The sequence below is a fragment of the Erythranthe guttata genome, chromosome 2, assembly GCF_056151865.1.
Source record: "Erythranthe guttata isolate IM_541 chromosome 2, IM_541, whole genome shotgun sequence".
NCBI classification, from domain to species: Eukaryota; Viridiplantae; Streptophyta; class Magnoliopsida; order Lamiales; family Phrymaceae; genus Erythranthe; species Erythranthe guttata.
This window is the reverse complement of record NC_142534.1, coordinates 14878414-14898658: the sequence shown is the minus strand read 5'-3', so window position 1 is coordinate 14898658 and position 20245 is coordinate 14878414. Positions and strand designations below refer to the sequence as shown.

At 37.6% G+C, this 20245-nt stretch overlaps 4 protein-coding genes across 4 annotated transcripts; 1 reads left to right on the top strand and 3 right to left on the bottom strand.

Moving 5' to 3' along the window:
• The first annotated feature begins 658 nt into the window (after positions 1-658).
• Positions 659-5437, top strand: EMB2762 (CCAAT-binding factor). Its single transcript, XM_012994322.2, has 15 exons — positions 659-1238; positions 1321-1413; positions 1495-1571; positions 1721-1773; positions 1888-1939; positions 2231-2325; positions 2713-2798; positions 2880-2981; positions 3067-3125; positions 3230-3404; positions 3907-4080; positions 4316-4415; positions 4556-4613; positions 4740-4845; positions 4985-5437. The coding sequence occupies exons 1-15, from the start codon at positions 846-848 to the stop codon at positions 5150-5152; spliced, it is 1791 nt and encodes a 596-aa protein (XP_012849776.2). The 5' UTR covers positions 659-845; the 3' UTR covers positions 5153-5437.
• Positions 5438-7396: 1959 nt separating this feature from the next.
• LOC105969573 (uncharacterized) lies at positions 7397-10126 on the bottom strand. The gene is made up of 2 exons (XM_012994346.2): positions 8709-10126; positions 7397-8063 (listed from the first exon to the last, which is right to left on the bottom strand). The coding sequence occupies exon 1, from the start codon at positions 9726-9728 to the stop codon at positions 8733-8735; it is 996 nt and encodes a 331-aa protein (XP_012849800.2). The 5' UTR covers positions 9729-10126; the 3' UTR covers positions 7397-8063; positions 8709-8732.
• A 569-nt stretch (positions 10127-10695) lies between these two features.
• On the bottom strand, positions 10696-12184 carry LOC105969407 (uncharacterized). The gene has a single exon (XM_012994161.2). The coding sequence runs from the start codon at positions 12025-12027 to the stop codon at positions 10957-10959; it is 1071 nt and encodes a 356-aa protein (XP_012849615.2). The 5' UTR covers positions 12028-12184; the 3' UTR covers positions 10696-10956.
• Positions 12185-19162: 6978 nt separating this feature from the next.
• On the bottom strand, positions 19163-20242 carry LOC105969406 (uncharacterized). Its single transcript, XM_012994159.2, has one exon. The coding sequence runs from the start codon at positions 20203-20205 to the stop codon at positions 19165-19167; it is 1041 nt and encodes a 346-aa protein (XP_012849613.2). The 5' UTR covers positions 20206-20242; the 3' UTR covers positions 19163-19164.
• Positions 20243-20245: the final 3 nt, after the last annotated feature.

Genomic DNA, 20245 nt, shown 5'->3' with positions numbered 1-20245 from the left:
GTAACAGTGAAAAACCGACACACCAGTGTCGAAATATGCACCGAATATCGACACCATAGTGTCGAAAAATTCAATAAACATCGACAGTAACAGAGTGTCGATTTATGTTGAAATTTTCGACACTAGAGTGTCGATATTCGGAGCATATTTCGACCTGTACACGTCGAATTTTTTGTACGTGAAATGAGGTGCGAAAAACGAGAAAAACGATCACAAAGTACAATATTCCTTACCTCTTTGTGTTCTTCGACCTTAGAATCCTCCATATTTATGTCTTGTGTATCCATAATGTCCTTATTTTCAAGTTTTAGTAAAGATTTGAGGGTCTTGTGTGATGAGGGTTTTGGAGAATATGGAAGATTTTTTTGTGGAAAAAATTGTGTAAAATGAGTGTGAAGAAGAAGATGTTGGGGGAATGAGTTCCATCTCGTTTTTTCCTTTTTTTTTTTATTCTTTTTTTTAGTCTTGCAATAGCAATTAGCCTAATTTGAATTAATAATATCTAAATTAATATTGGGGTTATATTTGTAATTTTCAGTCTTGATCTTAGTAAGTTTACTTTATATTTTGGTGTTGCATGAAGTAAGAAGGTCTTGCACTTAGTAATTTTCGTCTTGCATATATTCGTTGCCATTAAAAATTACGTTTCAATTTCGACGTCTACTAGGCAGCATAACGGGTCGATGGATCCAACCCTTCGGGGTTAAAATATACGGGTCGGGTCACAACTTCTTTCTCCCAGCCCTTAAACCTTCTAAACCCCGGCCCGCTAAATCTCTCTCTCTCTCTCTCTCTCGCTCATCTTCCCTTCTTCTCTCTCCCTTTCTACCCTCTGCTACACAGCCATGGCGGCGAAGAACGGCGAAAAGCTTTCTCTCGTCCCTAACAAACAGAAACAACAGAAGAAGAAGAGAGAGAAAGCGAAAGAGAACGGCGATTACTTGAAGAATCTAGGGCAGCAGCTGCTAACTTCTAGAGCTCACATCAACAACCTCCCAATTCTTCTGACCTACATCACCCCCAATTCTCCGCCGCAGCACGCCCTAGAATCTCTTCTCTCTCTACAATCCTTCTTCACTCCCCTCCTCCCCCAGCTCTCTTCCTCCGCCGCAAATTCCGCCAATCAGGAACCCGACCCGGAGATTGTTTACCTCACGTGGCTCCGCTCCAAATTCGATGATTTTGTACGCTGCCTCGTCGATATTCTCGTTTCCCCCCAATCCGAAGATGCTCTGCGGGTACAATTTTCCCCCCTTTTTTGTTGTGTATAATTAATTTTTTTTTTTTTACTTTTTTTTCTTAAAATGTAATTATACACAGGAAATTGTGTTGGACGCTGTAATGGAGTTCGTTAAAGTGGGCAACCTCGGAAAGTTCCATTCCGCCATCTATCACAAGCTTCTCCGCGCTATCGTACGTTTGAAACAATTTTCCTTTGGTTGTAAATTGTAATTTCTTTTTGGTTCCTCATGGATTTTAAAATGTGATTTGTAGATTCACTCTGAATTGGGCGCTGAGGACATTGTGTTGGTTTTGCTTGCGTCGAAGTATTTCACTTACATTGATGTTTGGTATGTTCTATTCTCAAGAAATTTCACACTATCTATTTAGTGTTACCGTTTGTCTTGATTTTCTTGTTGATGTGTAGCGTATTTCTTGAAATCGTTGCCCTTCTCCAAATCCTAATTTTTTCGGGTTCAATTGCCATTGTATTGTACAGTTACTTTACTTACATTAGCTTGGAAAAGCTGGTCCGGACTTTGGAAGCGAAAGGTATATCCTCTTTCCCCTTTATGCTGGTTCTAAAAATATAGTGTCAGTAGTTCTGTACCATTTCATTCCTCAAAGTGCTTGTCTTATTTCTCGATTGAACTTTGGCCCCCGCAGAAGATGGAAATGCAAGTCTAGATGCGGAGAAGAAAATCCAGTCGAAAACAAGGTCAGCATATATTCTCACATAGAAGTAGGCACCCTTAGATTGAAATGAAATTGGTGAAATTACACTTTCATCCTCCTAGTTTGGACAACTTACTAAAGAGCTTGAATGACCATTAGTCAGTCCTCCAAGCATTATTGGCTTAGAGGACGGAATTAGTGTGAACATTTCGTAATGTAATAAGTTCTGGTTTTTGTTTACACTTGATTGACTTCTACCTCCGTTTCCCTTAAAAAGAAAACCAAAACATAAGAGGAGGGGGCGCTGATGATTCTTCTCTGTCTGTACATGTAGCATGGAGCTTTCCATTCACAAGATGAAATTTTTACTATCTCGTATCCCACAATTGGAAGCGTTGGAGGAAAACCTACAGATGTGGAATGGTTTGGGTAATATTTCTGGATTCCACGTTGCTTATATTTCCTTGTCATAGATGTTATATGATTGTAATCTTCGTGTGGCTCTTTCACTTCTTTCGTCAGAATTAATGTCTTCTTTTTGTTTACTTTAACTTGTAACTACACAAGTCAAATTTGATGTACGCAAAAAAGGAGTCACTGAGTTAGAACATGACATTTCTTCTAATTTGGTTATAAGAATTCATTGTCAATGCAATATACCAATAGAACATCTCATGTGATTAGAGAGATTGTGGTAATTCGTTTTTTCGACTGGATTCGTGGATACTGGTATTTAGCCCAATTTTTGTTTTCATTTGGAAATGGTGGTGTTCCCCGCATATTCATATTTCCGTTTCCTCTTCTGCGTACATATAGGCCTTTTCGCTGAGAAAGACAATAAGCAGGAAACTATTGCCGTAAAAGATAAAAACACAAAGAAGAGTCAAAAGTCCGGTGACAAGGCAAGTTCCGTAGAGAAATATGTATTGCAGATATTTGACTTCAGTTTCCTTACAATAATCACTACATTCGGTATTTAACAGGTTTTATCATCTCGAAGTATTGCTAAGAAAATGAAATTGAAGTTAACTAAAGCATGGCTATCGTTCCTCAGATTGCCCCTTCCTCTTTCTGTATACAAGGAGGTAAAACTAAACTGTTCTTCATTTCGCATATACACACCCCTGCTTATTACAATCTTTTTCTAATGTCTTTTTATTGATTTTTCAGGTTCTTGTTGCACTTCATCAGTCTGTTATACCTTATATCTCTAATCCAATTATGTTATGGTATATACTGGATTTTGTATATTCCCTTTTCATTTTTAAGAGATTATTTACTTTTTCATGCTTAAATACTATATTTTACTCGTTTCTCAACTCTATTTATGCAGTGATTTCTTAACTCAGTCATATGACATTGGTGGTGTTGTCAGCGTTATGGCTCTTAGCAGTCTGTACGTTCTCATGACAGAACATGGTCTTGAATATCCTAACTTCTATGATAAACTTTATGCTCTACTAGAGCCGGCTATATTTATAGCAAAACACCGAGCAAAATTTTTTCAGGTAAGAGAAATTTTTCATTCAAATTATATGCATTTGTGCAATCTTAGACGGTGAACTTTCTCATTGTTGAATATAAAATCAAAACCACGTCATTTGCGTACACCATCATATATAGGTAAATGATATCTGTAATTCTATATCCATGTACACGTGTGCACGAGAATTTCTGCCACTGCCACTTTTTTTGTTTCTTAAATTTCTGTGGTCTTCCGAGTCTTTCTGCTGTTTTCAGTTGTCTGCATGGTTGGAATTCATTCTAAGGATTTAGCAATAACTAATAAATCCCTGAAAAGTTGCTCAACAAGCTATTTCTATGAATATACGAGAACCCTTTTAATTTCCTGTTTTGCTTCCCTGGCTATTATATTACGTATATAAATTCATATGATTACAATGATAGAAATTCGTGGAGAAAATGTTTGTGCATACCCTTTTCAGATAATGGAAACTATCAAATAGCACAAAATTGCCAACTATATTTCTTTTTTGTACGTTTCCTCAGCTGCTGGATTCAAGCTTGAAATCATCGCTCCTTCCAGCTTATCTGGCTGCTGCCTTCTGTAAGAAATTGAGCAGACTCACACTCTTTGTTCCTCCCTCAGGAGCAATTGTCATTGTTGCCCTGGTTAACAACCTTCTACAGAAACATCCTTCAATTAGTTGTTTGGTGCATCAAGTAAGAACACCATCTTCTTTTTTTTTTTTACATTAATTTCTCTAGATTATACGGGTGGAGTTCGCATAATAGATCTTCAGAACACTAAATGTATTGAATTTAGTGACTACAATAAAATTATCAGGAGATCATGCCATTGCAAAAGTCATAGAAGTATCGATTTTAATCATATTATGTGCATTCCTTTTAACGGTGTTGAAAAGCTCACTCAGCGTTGCATATATCTGGCATGTAGGAACGAGATACTGGAGAAACTCCTGTAGGTGAAAAAAGAAAGCAAGGAATCGATCACTTCAAAAATGAGGAAATGGATCCTAAAAAGACTAATGCCATTAGTAAGTTTGTTCTCTATTTTTTGTTATTTGAATAAAAACCTCTCGACTTCGAGGTTTTACTATAAGAAAATCTGATGTATTCTCGGTTGGGTTAAAGAATTAACTAACATGTGCATATATCCGTGGGAATAACTTTGCAGGGAGCTCACTCTGGGAAATGGATACTCTTCGCCATCATTACTGCGCTCCAGTTTCGAGGTATTTTATTTACGTCTACAGTCTTTCTGTATATGTTCGTATTTCCTGCATGTTTAGTCACACACAGACTCAACTAATATCTCCACCGTGATTGGCTGATACATTACTCTTCTTACGTGTAATCAGATTCGCAGTGTCCCTATCGAATGATTTGGCCGTGAGTGCAAGGGTTCCTGAAATTTCTGTTATAGATTTAAGTTCCGGTTCATATGGAACAATTTTCAACGATGAGGTAATTAAACCGCTTTCATTTTGCTCTAATTCTTCGGTTTTATAGTAAATAGCTGCTACCAGCTACTGTTATTAGTACAGTACCTCTCTCCTCGATTTATTGATCATTGCACAACATTGATATATATATGTTTTTGCAGATGAAGCGAAGGGTGAAACAAGTAGCGGGGGCATTCTACAATGCAACTCCTACATTTTTGTTCTCAGAGTCCGATTTTCCTGGTTGGGAATTCAAATTCACCGCGAATGGTAGTGAACCACACGAGGAATCCGCGAAACGACAGCGTACAGTGGGAGTTGAGGCCTAGTTTTTATTTGAAAAGAAAATTTTGATCCTTGTATTTTTTTTTTTTACTTTCTTGAGATTTTTTTATGGCGAATCGCATCTTTCCCGTTTCTCTCGGAGTACAATGGGCGATTGTTCCAATTTGCCTTTTCCTGTTTGTAATATGAGTTTTATCTAATATTTGTAGTAGCTTTTGCTAGTATTTAGAGCATAACAGTATTTCAGTTTTAAGAACGTTGATTTGTTTCTTATAATTGGACCAAACAAATATCAGTTGTGAAAGAAAAAAATATATTTTGTGTTTTGAGTTTTAAGTGTAAATAGATGTTTCTACAGTAAGCCTAATATTTTATAACTTTTTTTTTTCTTCTATTAACATTTGGGGGGTTTGTAATAAACTTTAGGGCGAATTGCATACAAGCCCAAGGAGGGAAACTTATTTGCACTTCGATCAGACAACAAGAAATGAACAGCATAACCAAAAATGAAAAAAAAAAAAAACAAATCACCATCTACCAAATCATTTTCAGTTCAATCTCCTCCTTCGGGTTTCACGCGTGTCTTCAGTCCACGCGCCTTTTCCTGCGAGTGAAAACGGAGGCACACCAGTATTAAAATCCTGATCTGAATCATTAAACAATACATCATTTATCGAAATCTCGTCGTTAATCAAAGATTGCAGTTCTTGATCAACTAGCCATTCTCTATAATCATCATCATTTTCAGACACCACTACAAACGCCTCTGCATTTTGTTGCCCTTCCGTTCTTTCGCAGCTCGTTTCCGCCAAACGCCCTCGATTTTTCTCGGTGCTTCGAGAATCGAAGGAGGAAACAAGCGGGGTGCTAAAATACACACCTTTTTGACAAACGGGGCATTTCTCGAAAGTCAAATGAACGTCCGAAAATCGATAGAAACACGACCGACAGAACAAGTGACGGCAGCAAGTCAAGACGGGCTCGTTCGCCGTGCGGAAGCATATATTACAACGACCGTCGATCTTTTCGACCGTTGTATCCATCTCCAACGCCGCCGCTACTAAACGGGAGCTCTCCGTTTTCGAGCATTTTTCCTCGGCTTCTGCTGGAATTCCCAAGCTGGAATAGTGACTGATGTGAATAGGGTTCCGCCGCACGCGGCGGCAGGTGATCCGCCGGTGCCTGGCGGCGACGCCGTCGAGAAGTTGGATCCTCTCCTCTATAGTACTCCCACACGCCGCCGCCACCACCAATCCGTTCAGGAAAGACCCGACTCCAACCGCGTCCACATCGAAATCCGTGAAACTTACGTCGATCATGTCGTCCATCACGACGACCATAGCGCACGAATTCTCGAGATTTTCGGAAAAAAATAGAAGCTTGCAAAAGAAACTATAATAATCTAACAAAATTGGGGATCAGAATAAAAGATGACGAGAAGAAGTTATGAATCTGCAAGAAAATGCAATGGAATTGATTAATTATTTGGGCTAGAGATTGATTATTTATCAGTTATGAATAGTGACAGTTATGATTTGTTCTATTCATAAGATGAGTGTAACTCATCGTGTAAGAGATAGAGAGAATTGTGCTACGGTTACTATTTTTTAGTTTCTTATTTTTTGACTTTTTCTTTTTTTTTATTTTTTATTTTTTATTTTTTTTTATGTAAGAATTTCTTTTATTTTCATTCTTTGAATTAAGAAAGGTGGTGTTGTGGCTGATGAATTGAATGATTTTTGGAGGGAAAATTAGCAAAGGAATCAAGAGTCGAATATGGAGGGAAAACTTCTTTACATTATTTTCTATCATTTACATGTATATTTATTCTAGGGAGTTTATAAAATGCAGTACAATTTTGTTAGGCAAAATTGTAGTTTTGGTCCTCTATATTGGCCTATTTAGGAATTTAGTCCTCTAACTTGTCATGTTTTAGTTTTACATGCAATTACTTTGTAAATATAGTATTTTTAGTCCTATTTTGCACGATTTTTAATTTTACGACGCGGCAAATAAACTTGACGCATTTTTACTTATACAGACGCTTGGAAATTGATAATTTCGATATCTAATTTACCATTGGTAGAACTTTAATTATGTGAGACGACACATCTATAAACCAAATTAGAGAAGCATTTATAATTTTTAAGTGTCCATATAAATAAATTTCTGCGAGTTTGTTACGTACATCATTAAACGTTGGCTAAAATTCAAAGTTCGAGTGAAATATGACTAAAAATACTAATTTTGTATAGTTATTGCATGCAAAATTGAAATAAGACAACTTATAGGACTAAATCCCTAAATAGACCAACATATAGGTCCAAAATTACAATTTTCCCATTTTGTTATATCCCGCAGTACAAATTTCAACATAACTCAAAAATCAATATGTTCTAGGAGGCGAAATGAAACGTTGCCCCCTTTTTTTGTATTTTCTTATCGATAAGAACTATACAAAACCTTATTTTTTCACGAAAATATCGGAAAACAATTACACCACGCTTCACTGTCGTCGGAGTAACACCTCCACTACCGCCTGAAGCGAGTTCAGCCAAGTTGAAGAAAAAATAAAAATTAACCGGACCAGACCGGACCTCCCGAGTCTTTTTGCAATGGAGGCTTTACTCTTACCGGAATCTTGTGATTTTGATGTAACATATTGGGGGAAGGGGTAATTCTGTAATTCTAAGGGGAGGGGTAATTCCGTAATTCAAGGGGCACGGGCAATTAGTTTCTTTTTCGTCAGTAGTAGAAACAAAAACCAAATTACATCCTCATCCAAGGCTAACCGAAGCCCGTTTGGGGGTAAATCGGTAAATCATAGTAACATAAATTCGCATGACATTAACTGTAACCCCTTTCTTGTACTGCCGTCAACTCCGCTAAGGGTGATGGTGCATTTATCGAATAGTATGTGCTATATAACACCTTAAACCACATTACTGATGATGCCTGCAATTGTGACAGATAATGGTTTAAAAATGAAATGTACATTGCATATCTCATAACGTGTCAACTCATTTATTCGTTCCAATTCAAACGGAAAAAAAAAGAAAAAATTGGAGTCTGCACATACTGCAACGACAATTAAGTACGGAACATGGGCAGTTTGCCTAAATATCTATACTAATAAAGACAACTTTTGGGGGCATTCGGTAGTTCTCAACTCAAAAAGGTTGGCTGATTATCCATTAGAAAACGTAGTAAACACGAGACTTCGGATTCACATAATAAAAATTCAGACATGTAGAGAAGATAACGAAGAAGAAGATAAGGGTAACGGTAACGAAATGCATCACTCAGATATAAGAAAAAATCATTTCCATTTACTCGTATGTGCTGAAACAGAGAAGCAATCATCAGACGGGCGAAAGCTCGTTTTTTTTACAAGTAACACAGATAATATATATATATATATATATATATATATATATATATATATATATATATATATATTTCTTCCGGCAAAGAGAAAAACCCTTATCAAAAACTGTAGTTATCGACATCAAATTGACAACAAATAGAACCAATACACGACTTCATTTAACGCACGGACATCAAATTCCAGTACACGATAAAATAAAATCAAGATTTTACCAGCTTCCAAAGCATCAGTTCAGTTCAGTTCAATCTCCTCCTCCTCGTTTCGCGTGTATCTCGATTGTTCACATCTGAAGTCCTCGCCACCATGCTCCTGCTTCGGAGAAAATAAGGAGGCACATGCGACTCTACATTAACCGAAGAAGACGAAGAAGAAGCCTGCGCATGCGCATCGTTTATCGAGAACTGGTTGTTGATCACAGTTTGGAGGTCTTCAACGAGCCTCTCCGTATTACTCAAAGCAGACGAAAACGACGAAAGAGAAGCAGCCTCTCTTTCTCGTGTCTGATGGCTCACCGCACCACCACTACTCCTCAATCGCCTAAGCGCTTCTAAAACAGGAATATTCGGCGGGCTCACTGCACCACCATTGTTGTTCGCTCTCTGCTGTTGCCGAACACTCTCAATTCTCGGAGCTTTAAGCCTCGGCGGTATCATCAATCCAGATTCTGTCATCGACACGCGTTCGTGACCGCCTCCATTTCCGTAAATAGGAACTGTTGTGCTGTTCGACACCTCTCCTTTACAAACGGGGCATTCTTTGGTGGTCGAATCGATGTTCGAAACCTGGTAAAAACACGCCCAACAGAACAAGTGACCGCAGCAAGTTAAGACGGGGTCCTTCGCCATATCCAAGCATATGTTGCAATCGTAGAAGCTTCCGGTTTTGGCGGGATCGTCTCTCTTGATCGCGGAATTCGATTCAAGAGCTGTGGCTACTAAATGGGAACGGTCTCTTTTGAAACCCTTGCCCTTGTGAGAAATATCCTCTGCTATGCCCATGTTGTTGATTCCATCCACGATTTCCATAGGGTTAGGGTTTTGGTGGTGGAGGCTCCTCTGCCGCTGCCGGTGGCGCTGCCGGGCGGTGACGGCCTCGAGCTGGCGGATCCTCTCCTCTATAGTCCCACGCGCCGTCGCCAATCCATTCAGAAAGGAACCGGCAACCGGGTCGGCGGGTTCCTGGTTCAAATCGAGATCCGAGAAATTCGAATCCATCAAATTGACATCGACCATCACAAGCAAAGCCGCGCCACCGATTCGGAGGATTGGGGGCAGAAAAACCCAATTTTAATCCGACGCAGAAATTAAAATCCCCAAATAAATTAAAAATTAGAACTTGCAGATTAGCAATTAAACCCTTGATTAGCAAGTAGGAGGCTGTGTAGCAAACTGTAGACTGAACAAATTGAGATCAAAATCAAAGATGAGAGAAGAAATTAGTTTTACTCATGCATAAAATTCGCCGATTTCCTATCTTCTTATGTAGAACAGAGCCTTGAATTTGGACAATTCTAGAGAGAGAAAGTAGAAGGGGATAGGTGAGAGAGAGCTCGTCCACCATTGCAAACTGACTAAGCTCTGGTGAAGTAATTGAAAGTCGAGTGGGGATGGAAATTTGTTCAAATTAAAATGGATATTTTTTTTATTTTCGGCCAATATTTTTAATTGGGAAACAATTACAGTTTTCACCCCTTAAGTTTTCATTTATTATACATTTGGTCCCATATTCACAAAAACGGAAAACCACATTTGATCTATCGTGTTTCAGTAATTCAACACTTTTTGTCCTTTTCGTCAATTTATCGTTAGTTCGTCAGTTAAGGTAGTCATCAACACACTGTGCTTGATTCGGTTAGTACTAACGGGAGACCAAAAATGTTAAATTTTTGAAACATGAGACACCAAATGTGTTTTTCTTTTAATATAAGGGACTAAATGTGAAATTAGTGTAAACTTAATGGTGAAAACTGTAGTTCTCCCTAATTTTCAATTTTTTTATTTTGGGACAATATTTAATATTTTTCAATTTTTTTCTTTAATTTGTTTTTGGGAACAAATTGAAATACATAATAGATTAGGATTTTTTATGCGGTATTAATTTTCAAAAATCCTGATTTTATTTTTTACACTTGTAATAATAGTAGAATCTCAATAAATTAATAACCTCGCTTAAATGAATAATTTATTAAACCCAACTCTATTGTAGGATCATACAAAGTTTTTATTTAATATATATAGCAAACAATCAAGTACATCAATATATTTCAAAATCGAATTTTGTTGAAGTAGACTTAACAACATACAAACAAAATTAAGCAAATTAAAACAATTGTATGAAATTTTAAAACAAAAAATAAAAATATAAATTCTCTTCTTGCAGGACTTATAATTAATCCCCGCTAATTAAGATGAGATTAATGATAAAAAAGCACAAATACTTGTAAAAAAAAAAAAAACAGATCTAAACAGCGACATCTCCGCCGGCATAGTCTCCACCTCCATCGACTGGTTCACCACCACCTCCTCCAATTCCAAAAGCAGCCAGTTGAAAGACACCACCGCCACCACCACCGCCACCGCCACCGCCAAGACCGAAGACTTCCTGCAAGAAAACCCCCGTCACCGCCTGAGCAACTCCGCTGGCGGCTCCCTCCACCGCCGAACCTATGACCTGGTTCCTCATCCCTCCACCGTTAACAGGCCGTCCGGCAGCTGCATGACCGGCGGCCGGTTGGTTTATGTTGCTATACTGCGGCGGCGGCGGCACTCCAGCCGCCGCCGGATAAGGGGTTCCTACAAATTGATGCTGATTATTATTATAGGGTTGTCCGATAGCCACACCCTGATGCTGCTGCGGCATATTATTATAAGCTCCCATATTTTGTGGGTTCTGCGGCGGCGGAATGACCGATCTCGCCGTAATCATCGGCCGCTGCACCTGCTGCTGAATCAGTGGCCGCGGCGGCGGGATTACCTTCGCCACACAGGTTACGTGAACATCGAATTCGCAGCCGCTGCAGCGGTACATCCAGGTATTGGAAGTGATCTTCTTGCAAAGATCGCAGGAAAACTTGTTCCCAGGATAAGGCGCGGTGAAAGTGAGGCTGAGCGGGTGGTTGTGGCACCGGTGAGGCAGCTCCGCCGCCAGAAATGCACAGGTCGTGTGGAGGTCAACGCCGCAGGGTTCGCACGTGTAAGAAAATCCGCCGCCCTGGTTCCCGCACGCGTCGCACCGGAATACGCCCTCGGCGTAGACGGGCTTCGGCTGGAGGACAAGCGCGTGGTTTTTGTCGAACGGGTGGTTGATCTGCTGCGGCAGCTGGTAGCATTTCTGGTGGAGGATGAAGTTGCAGGTTCTGCAGGCGTAGACGGCGGCTGCGGCGGCGGTGGCGGCGTCGAGTTTGCAGGCGGAGCATTGTGAGAATTGGGTTAGGGTTTGGGGATCCACGAGCTCCAGTGGGTGTGGGTGGCTGAAATGGGTGGTCGTCGCCGGAGCTTGATCGGAGGCCTTGACGGCGTTTGGATTCCCCATTGGCTTTTGTGGATTGGAGAAGTGATTTGTGTGATGATATATGTGGTGAGGTTTTTAAGAAGACAATAGATGGTTGACTTTGATTGATGAAGTCAACTACATGTTGTAAAGAAGGCAAAGATGAGTTTGCTTGTGTGTGTGAGAGAGAATAAGTCAACTATAATTATTATTTTGTTGATTGATTAATGCGGCGCACTACTTTGAATTTAGGGGTCATTAGCAATAAACCACTCATTTAGATAATAAATGGTGATATGTCCAGTCCTTAAATCTTTCTTTCTGATAACCCCTAGAATTTGTATTTCCAATTCTACCCTTATGTCAATTAGCATAATTAGTCTCAATTATTCCTTTTTTCTCTCTTTCCATAACAATAATCTAATTCCTAAAAATCTGCTTCCAAATTCCTATAAATTTGCTACCAAATCAAAAAAACTGTTTTATTTTTTATTTTTTATTTTTTATTATTTTCGGATTTTATGGTCATTTTTTAATTTATTTTTATTTTTTAATATTTTTCCTAATAAAAAATATTTTTTTTAATTTTTTTTAAACAAAAAATTGAATTTTTTTTTCTCGACAGATTTACAACTCCGAATATGACTATAGTTGAATATGGCTATTATGTGACTACGCTATTATGTGACTACGTTGTGTATAATAGTGTAATTAACATATTGTAGAAGCATAATTAGTGTAATTAACATATTGTAGAAGCATAATTATTAAGGTAACAGTAAAAATATGACTATTATGTGAATGTGACTGTGCTTTGTAAAACATTATAATTAACAGACAGTAGAAGCATGATTCTTAACAAAAACAGGAAAAATATGACTATTATGTGACTACGGTTTGTATAACAATGACTGAACATGACAGTGGGAATATGACTATTATGTGACTAGGTTCTGCGTAATGTGACTACATGTAATCAGCACTTGAAAAAACTTGCAATAGCAAAATACATTGCAAAAAGAAAAAAAATGACTAAAAAAAACAAAAATAACTAATGTGATCTCCCATCGAACATGTTTTTTTGTTGCGGTATCCAACTCGGTTGCACCGACTGCAATTAATCTTTCGTTTGATCTTCTCTGTTAAATATGACTACAACGTTAAACATATGCAGCACTACAAAAAAAAGGAGGAGGCGGCGGCAACGAACGGCGACGGTGATAGTTGTGTACAAATCTAACCCGAAATCCGAACAACATGAAACACGGAAAAAAAATATAAATCACAACTCTTATCATGCAAGTCAATCCACAACTGTCAATGCATACAAATGCATAGATACATGCTCTAGGATAAGAAAAAACAAAAACTCACAAAAATTAATAAAATGCATGATAATTCAAATCTACGCATTATAACAAACCAAATTATAACCATTGCGGTTTTACAACAATGCCATTATAATTTTCATGCTATTATAACCATTTTACTAAAGAAAAATTAAAATAAAATAAAATAATATAACTAAAAATTCAGATCCATAACAAGTTTTATATCAAATTAATTCGAGAAAAAAAAATTATACCGATTAATTAGTAGATATTCATTAATTGCGGTTTTGGCAAAAGACGACGGCGGCGATTTCGACGGAGGGCGGCGGCTGTGGTGAGAACATGAGCGGCGTGGGGTAATTTCTAGATCTCCATCGGTGTCCTGCCGCTAGTCCTTTGAATCCTTAACCATCTGTGATTGTCGATTCCTGCCGCCGGAATCTTCTGTTGCCTCCTCGATTTTTTAGTGGTGGAAATATTAGATCTAGGATTTGGGAGATGAAGAACAGAGAAAAGAGAAAAAAAATCAGATGAGAACGAGAATGACGATAGGGAGCGGAAGAAAAAGAATTAGGATTTAGGGTTATTGTGTTTGAGGGTACTTTTGTCTTATCACATAGGTCTAGGGGGGTCTCACAAATTAAAACTGAGATTTGGGTGTAGACAAAAGTCTTTAAAGTCAATTGAGTTTAATTCAATATATTTCCCATATGAGGGGGCTATTGCATATTTCCCCTTAATTTATGCATGGTGCACATCATTTCTGATTGGATGATTACAGGTAATTATGTAATTAGATGCTACATCTATTTGTTTATATCAAGTGAATTTATATTTTAACATTTACATATGATTATATACACGGGTATATATGTGTGCTTAGTGAGTGATTATTTCATCAAATTTACAATTATAAATAATCAGGTATATCATTTAATTCACCAATAATTACAAGGGTCCAAGTCAACTCTACATCACAAGAATATATTACAAGGGGGGTTCCTTCGATGCTACACCCGGTGAAAAACACCGGGTGGGTCTTCTGCTGCCACGTGTTCTTTTTTTTATTTTTCTAAAACCCCTAAAGGTAAACCCTAGCGGGGAATCTATTATAAAATATAAAAAAGAGACACGTGGCAGCAGAAGACGCACCCGGTGTTTTTCACCGGGTGTAGCATCGAACAAATCTTACAAGGGGCATACCGTATCAACTACTTGTTATTTAATGTTTTCGAAATTGTTAATATATTGTCGTTCTAAAGATTATTTCTTGTAAATCTCAGAAAAATAAATAAAAATTATTTGTTGTAATTCTAAAAAAATAAAAGGGTAAATTACACCCACACCCTTGAGGTATGCTTAAATAACTGTAAGGTCCCTATGGTATCGATAATTACACTCACCCCCCTGAAAGGTACTTAAAATCTCTAACGGGATAATGTATTGGATACATTATTCCGATAGGGTTCTAATGGACTATTGGTTTCAGGAAGTGGTGAAGACAACAAAAAGTTATGGGTGATTTAAGAAATATTGGGGGAGCCATGTCACCCCATAACTCCCTATAACTCTATGTTATCTCCACAACTAGCTAAAAGTAATAGTCCATTAGAACCCTATCGAAATAATGTATCCAATACATTATCCCGTTAGAGTTTTTAAGTACCTTTCAGGGGGGTGAGTGTAATTAACGATACCTCAGGGACCTTACAGTTATTTAAGCATACCTCAGGGGTGTGGGTGTAATTTACCCAAATTAAAATAAAGATGATTTGTTGGTCGATCCGGGTGGCATCTCCTGCAAGCTGCATCTCTATGTGGGCCCCTTTATACAAGTTTGCTGCTAGGAGTCCCTATAATCGGGCAATATCTATGCTACAACTGGTGAATAGAACCAGACACTCTAATTGATAAGATTCCCACCACGGGTTCAGTTATAACCCATTGGGTTTTAGAAATATAATTATAAAATAAATTAAAAAGGACACATGTGTCAAGAAGAGAGCCACCGGTGAAAATCACCGGGTGTAGCATCGTATTCCCCCTAGAATCGAATCAATAATCAATAGAAGTTGACTGACTTGGCTCTTATGGTCTTTAAAATATGAACCCTTGCACGATCTATATTTTAATTAAATATTTAGTTTCAACAAAAATAAATAAATCAACATATATATAGATGGAAAATGCATTTTCCCAATATATGAAATTTCTATTACAACTCTAGAAACAACAATATTTTTTTTTTTATACATGATCACTTTTAAATTCTTGATTGAGTATAGCCTTACAAGGGGCTCGTGGTCGTGGGACTTATATATATTACATTTCGTAGATTACCCATCACCTCGTATCGAATATAATCAAATATCTCGAAATGCAGAGTGCTACGTCTGACGATCTGTGTTCGATATATATCCATCTTGCCAACATTTTCATTTGTCAGAAAAAAATCTTGAAATGCAAATAATTGAAGTAATATTTTGTAATAATTCAAAAAAAAAAATTCCTTTATCAAGGGGGCGATTTGGTGAAATCGATCTTTCGACGTCAACTTATCGTACGTGTGGAGCAAGATAAGGTCTCATGCATGTTTCATCCATAAATAGACAAGGCATGCAACCTGGTACGTTTTAAGGTTGAAAAGGTCTAGGGTTTCATTTTCAGGGCTTTGTTTCTTCCTGGATTAGGTAATTAGATGCAGACAACATTGTATTATTTATATATGTCCAACTTGATTTATATTGTTAATTACATAATTTTTTCTCGATAGACTTGGCAAAACTTGGAAAAAAAATGACCGGTTTATTCGATTTTTTCACTAAATGACGTACGTATATATTAATATAATCCATGTGATTACCCACTAAGTTTCCAATTGCAGAAATAAATAAATTAAACACTAAGTCTCAAATATGTCAAGCATGGTTCGATAACCTAACGCGTTCGACGACTCGATCAAAGTAAACATGTTCTCGATGTTTCTGGTTGTCGTCGAACATTTGGGACAATTAAGATATTTTTACCCCAACAATTTTTTTCCAGCTTCTATTGAAACATAAACATATATAGCAATCAGACCAACTATTTAATTAAGACATCCATGCATACCAATCATTTATATAATTTTTTCTGTTATGTTACATATTTCCAGTCTTGATCTTTAAGCTTTTATTTGGTCGAGATCGATGATAATTACAAACATAGGCTATTTTCGAAAAGTTTCTGGTCATTAATTTTTTTAATTTTTTTTACTAAATTGCTAAAAGTATTATTTGGATTGATTGTTAAGTCATGAAATATCTACAAATTTGTTTTTTTAATCTTTCACATTTTATCGCAAGGTTGATGAATTTATTAACGGAACCGGTCAATAAAAATGACGAATTCTATTTTACCTTAATTAAAAAAACCCGTCAAGACATAATATAATATTATTCCATTTTTTTAATCAATTGAAAGAATCCTTTCAAACTATCTGACGTGCAGTTTCATGTATAACTATTTAATGAGTTTTTTTTTTGTTTTAATCAATTTGCATGTGAAATACTAGAACTCGCGTCATTTTTTTTGATGAATTCTTTCGGTTAATTAAAAAAAATGATTTTTCGCATCATTTGCTTGTCAAAGGGGTGAATGATTTTCTCGACCATTTCGAAGCAAATCTTAGCTTGTGAAGGGAAAAAGTCTTGGCAAATTGTGCGGGAGTAGAATGTTCGATTGCATGCATATTGAACAAGAAGAAGATGATAAATTTAGGGTTTGTTGTTGTTGTTGTTGTTGATGAGCAGATCGTACCATTTCGATCGTTCAATAAAATTCACATAATCGATCGAGTGATCTCTAATTTAATTTATTGAGTCTTATACTAGCAGGGGCGGAACCAGGATCAAAACGTAGGGGGGCTAGTTAAAATTTCGGGGTTCGGGGCAGTGCCCCGAAAAAAAATTTAGGTTTACAAGACATTGCAAACATAATTTATATTGAAATTTTTTAATTAAAATGACATATATATTATAATTTTATCATATTTTAAGCATGACAAAAAATCTAAATTAATCCAAATTATTCTAATAATGTATCGTACTTAATATTTTGGGAATCCATGGGATCGTCTCGTGTTATTTCGTAGAGTCGTTGATAAAAAAATCACAAATAAATAAATATTCATAAATTTTAAAATAATAGAAGTTTTAACCATTTTATTTAAAAAAATTATATATATATATATATATATATATATATATATATATATATATATATATATATATATATATATATATATATATATATATATATATATATATATATATATATATATATTGAGAAGAGATAAAAAAAATTAAGGATTAAAAACACATATTTACAAAAACTTTGGGGGGCCAAAAGTAATATTCAAAAAATGCAATCCAAAATACCTAAAAAATTTTTTTTTTTCTTAATCTTGGGGGGTCAACAGCCCCCCCAGCCCCTTAAAAGTTCCGCCAATGTATACTAGTAGAAAATTTTCTTTTTACTACGACATCTTTTACTACGGTCAAAAGTCGTAACAAAAGGAACTTTTTACTACGGGATAATTTTGAAGTCGTAGTAACTATTAGGATTTACTGTAGCAAAATTTTTGTCACGCCCGTATATACTACGGGGCAAATTCGTAGCAAATGAGTAGTAAAAGCCTTTTTTACTACGAATTTGATACCTTTTAATACGGTTAATGGTTGTAGTAAAAAACTATTTTTCTAATAATATATGGAGATATATTTTGCAGATGGGTCGGTAAAGCCCCAAGTAAGGCACTAAGAAAATCGATACCATTTCCATCGCCGCCTAATCACCGCCTGCAAAGTGTCTTGACCGCCATTTAGGGACATTTTAAGTTCTTTTTGTTTAGACACAGTTTTATAAACTTGATGAGTTCAAAAGGAAAAAAATATAACGCTAAAGTTTACAAATCATTTGAATTAAAAAATCGGAACTTCATTACTTTGAAAATTAACTGCAAATCGTAAATTTTTTGTTTGTCGAAACATTTTGTTACCCTGAGTTTGGCAGCAATTGTTCACGTGGTGGAGGTCCGGTTATGGGCGGCCCACAATCGAATGCCGTGGACGCTTGTGTGTGTTGAATACACTATAATGCTAGGGTTTGCGCCTTTCCTGACACCACTTAATTTTAGGACAACTGGTAGTGCCTGAGGTCCTACAAGTAGCATTAGAACAAAGATCACGGGGTATATATAATTACTTAACATTTGTACCAGAAATTAAAAGAAATCCTTTAAAAATAATTACTCAACATTTGAATCGCATTTACTGCGATTTCAAAGAACAAAATACTATTAATAATTAAGGAGAGAACAAAACGGCAAAATGCTACTTCTTCTGTTCTTAAATAGGTGTTGCATTTCACTTTAGCTCAAATTTCAAGAATCTTAATAAATTAATGTCTTGATTTTAGGAAAATAGATATTGATAGACCAAAATATCATTGTTTACTAATTAATGCAAAATTGTGTTGGAGAGTTAATACGGGTATTATTGTAATTACCGCAGTATTAGAATTGTAAAGTGATAGATAATATAGAAGAAAAGAAATTTCTCAAAAATAATAGATATTATCGAACATAGCAAGTATATTTTAACAATCAAAGTAGATTTAAAACCCAAGTTTATTGTAGCAAACAATATAATATGGAAAGAAATTGAGTACGATAATAAATTTCAAAATCGAATTTTATGTAAGTAGACTCAAAAACGACATACAAACAAAAATTAAGAGATAAAAACAATTGTATGAAATTACAAAACAAAAATAAAAATAATATTAATTCTCTTCTTGCATGCAGGAATTACAATTCTCCGCCGCCGCCACAGTCTCCACCTCCATCGAATAGTCCACCACCGCCGCCTCCAATTCCCAAAACATCTAGTTGAAACAGACCACCACCACCACCACCACCGCCAAAACCCAAGAGTTCCTGGATAACAGCCCCCCCTGCCGCCTGGACCATGCCGTCGACGAACGCCCGCGTCGCTGCAACCGCGACTTGGCCCCCATTAGGAGGCCGGCCGGCCGCTGCATTACCCGGTTGATTAAAGTTGCCATGCTGCGGCGGCGCACCGTTCTGAATAGGCATTCCAGCTGCCGGATAAGGGGTTCCGGTTCCTACAAATTGCTGATTATGGGGTTGTCCAATTGGCAAATGCATATTATTATAAGATCCCATATTTTGTGGGTTCTGCGGCGGCGGCGGAATGACCGATCTCGCCGTAATCATCGGCGGCGGCGCCTGCTGCTGCTGCTGCTGCTGAATCAGGGGCCGCGGCGGCAGCGGGATTACTTTCGCCACACAGGTTACGTGAACATCGAACTCGCAGCCATTGCAGCGGTACATCCAGGTTTGGGAGGTGATAATCTTGCAAACATCGCAAGAAAACGTGTTCTCCTCGTAAGGCGCCGAGTAAGTGAGGCTGAGCGGGTGCTGGTGGCAATGGTGTGGCAGCTCCGCCGCCAGAAATGCACATGTCGTGTGGAGGTCAACGCCGCAGGGCCCGCACGTGTAAGAAAACCCGCCGCCCTCATTCCCGCATGCGTCGCACCGGAAGACGCCTTCGGCGTAGACGGGCTTCGGCTGGAGAACAAGCGCGTGGGTTTTGTCGTACGGGTGGTTCATTTTCTGCGGCATTTGGTAGCATTTCTGGTGGAGGATGAAGTTGCAGGGTCTGCACGTGTAGACGGCAGCGGCGGCGGCGGCGTCGAGTTTGCAGGCGGAGCAGTGGGAGAATTGGGTTAGGGTTTGGGGATCTACCAGCTGCAGTGGGTGTGGGTGGCTGAAATGGGTGGTCGCCGGAGTTTGGTCGGAGGGTTTGGCGGCGTTTGGGTTCCCCATTGGCTGATATTGGTGTTTGTGAATTGCAGAAGTGAAGTGT

Bases quoted from the DNA above. Each gene is read 5' to 3' on its own strand.
- EMB2762 (XM_012994322.2), top strand. From the start codon at position 846: ATGGCGGCGAAGAACGGCGAAAAGCTTTCTCTCGTCCCTAACAAACAG. The intron at 4,614-4,739 runs GTATTTTATTTA...ACGTGTAATCAG, and splicing joins TACTGCGCTCCAGTTTCGAG to ATTCGCAGTGTCCCTATCGA. The intron at 4,846-4,984 runs GTAATTAAACCG...ATGTTTTTGCAG, and splicing joins GAACAATTTTCAACGATGAG to ATGAAGCGAAGGGTGAAACA.
- LOC105969573 (XM_012994346.2), bottom strand. From the start codon at position 9,728: ATGGTCGATGTCAATTTGATGGATTCGAATTTCTCGGATCTCGATTTG.
- LOC105969407 (XM_012994161.2), bottom strand. From the start codon at position 12,027: ATGGGGAATCCAAACGCCGTCAAGGCCTCCGATCAAGCTCCGGCGACG.
- LOC105969406 (XM_012994159.2), bottom strand. From the start codon at position 20,205: ATGGGGAACCCAAACGCCGCCAAACCCTCCGACCAAACTCCGGCGACC.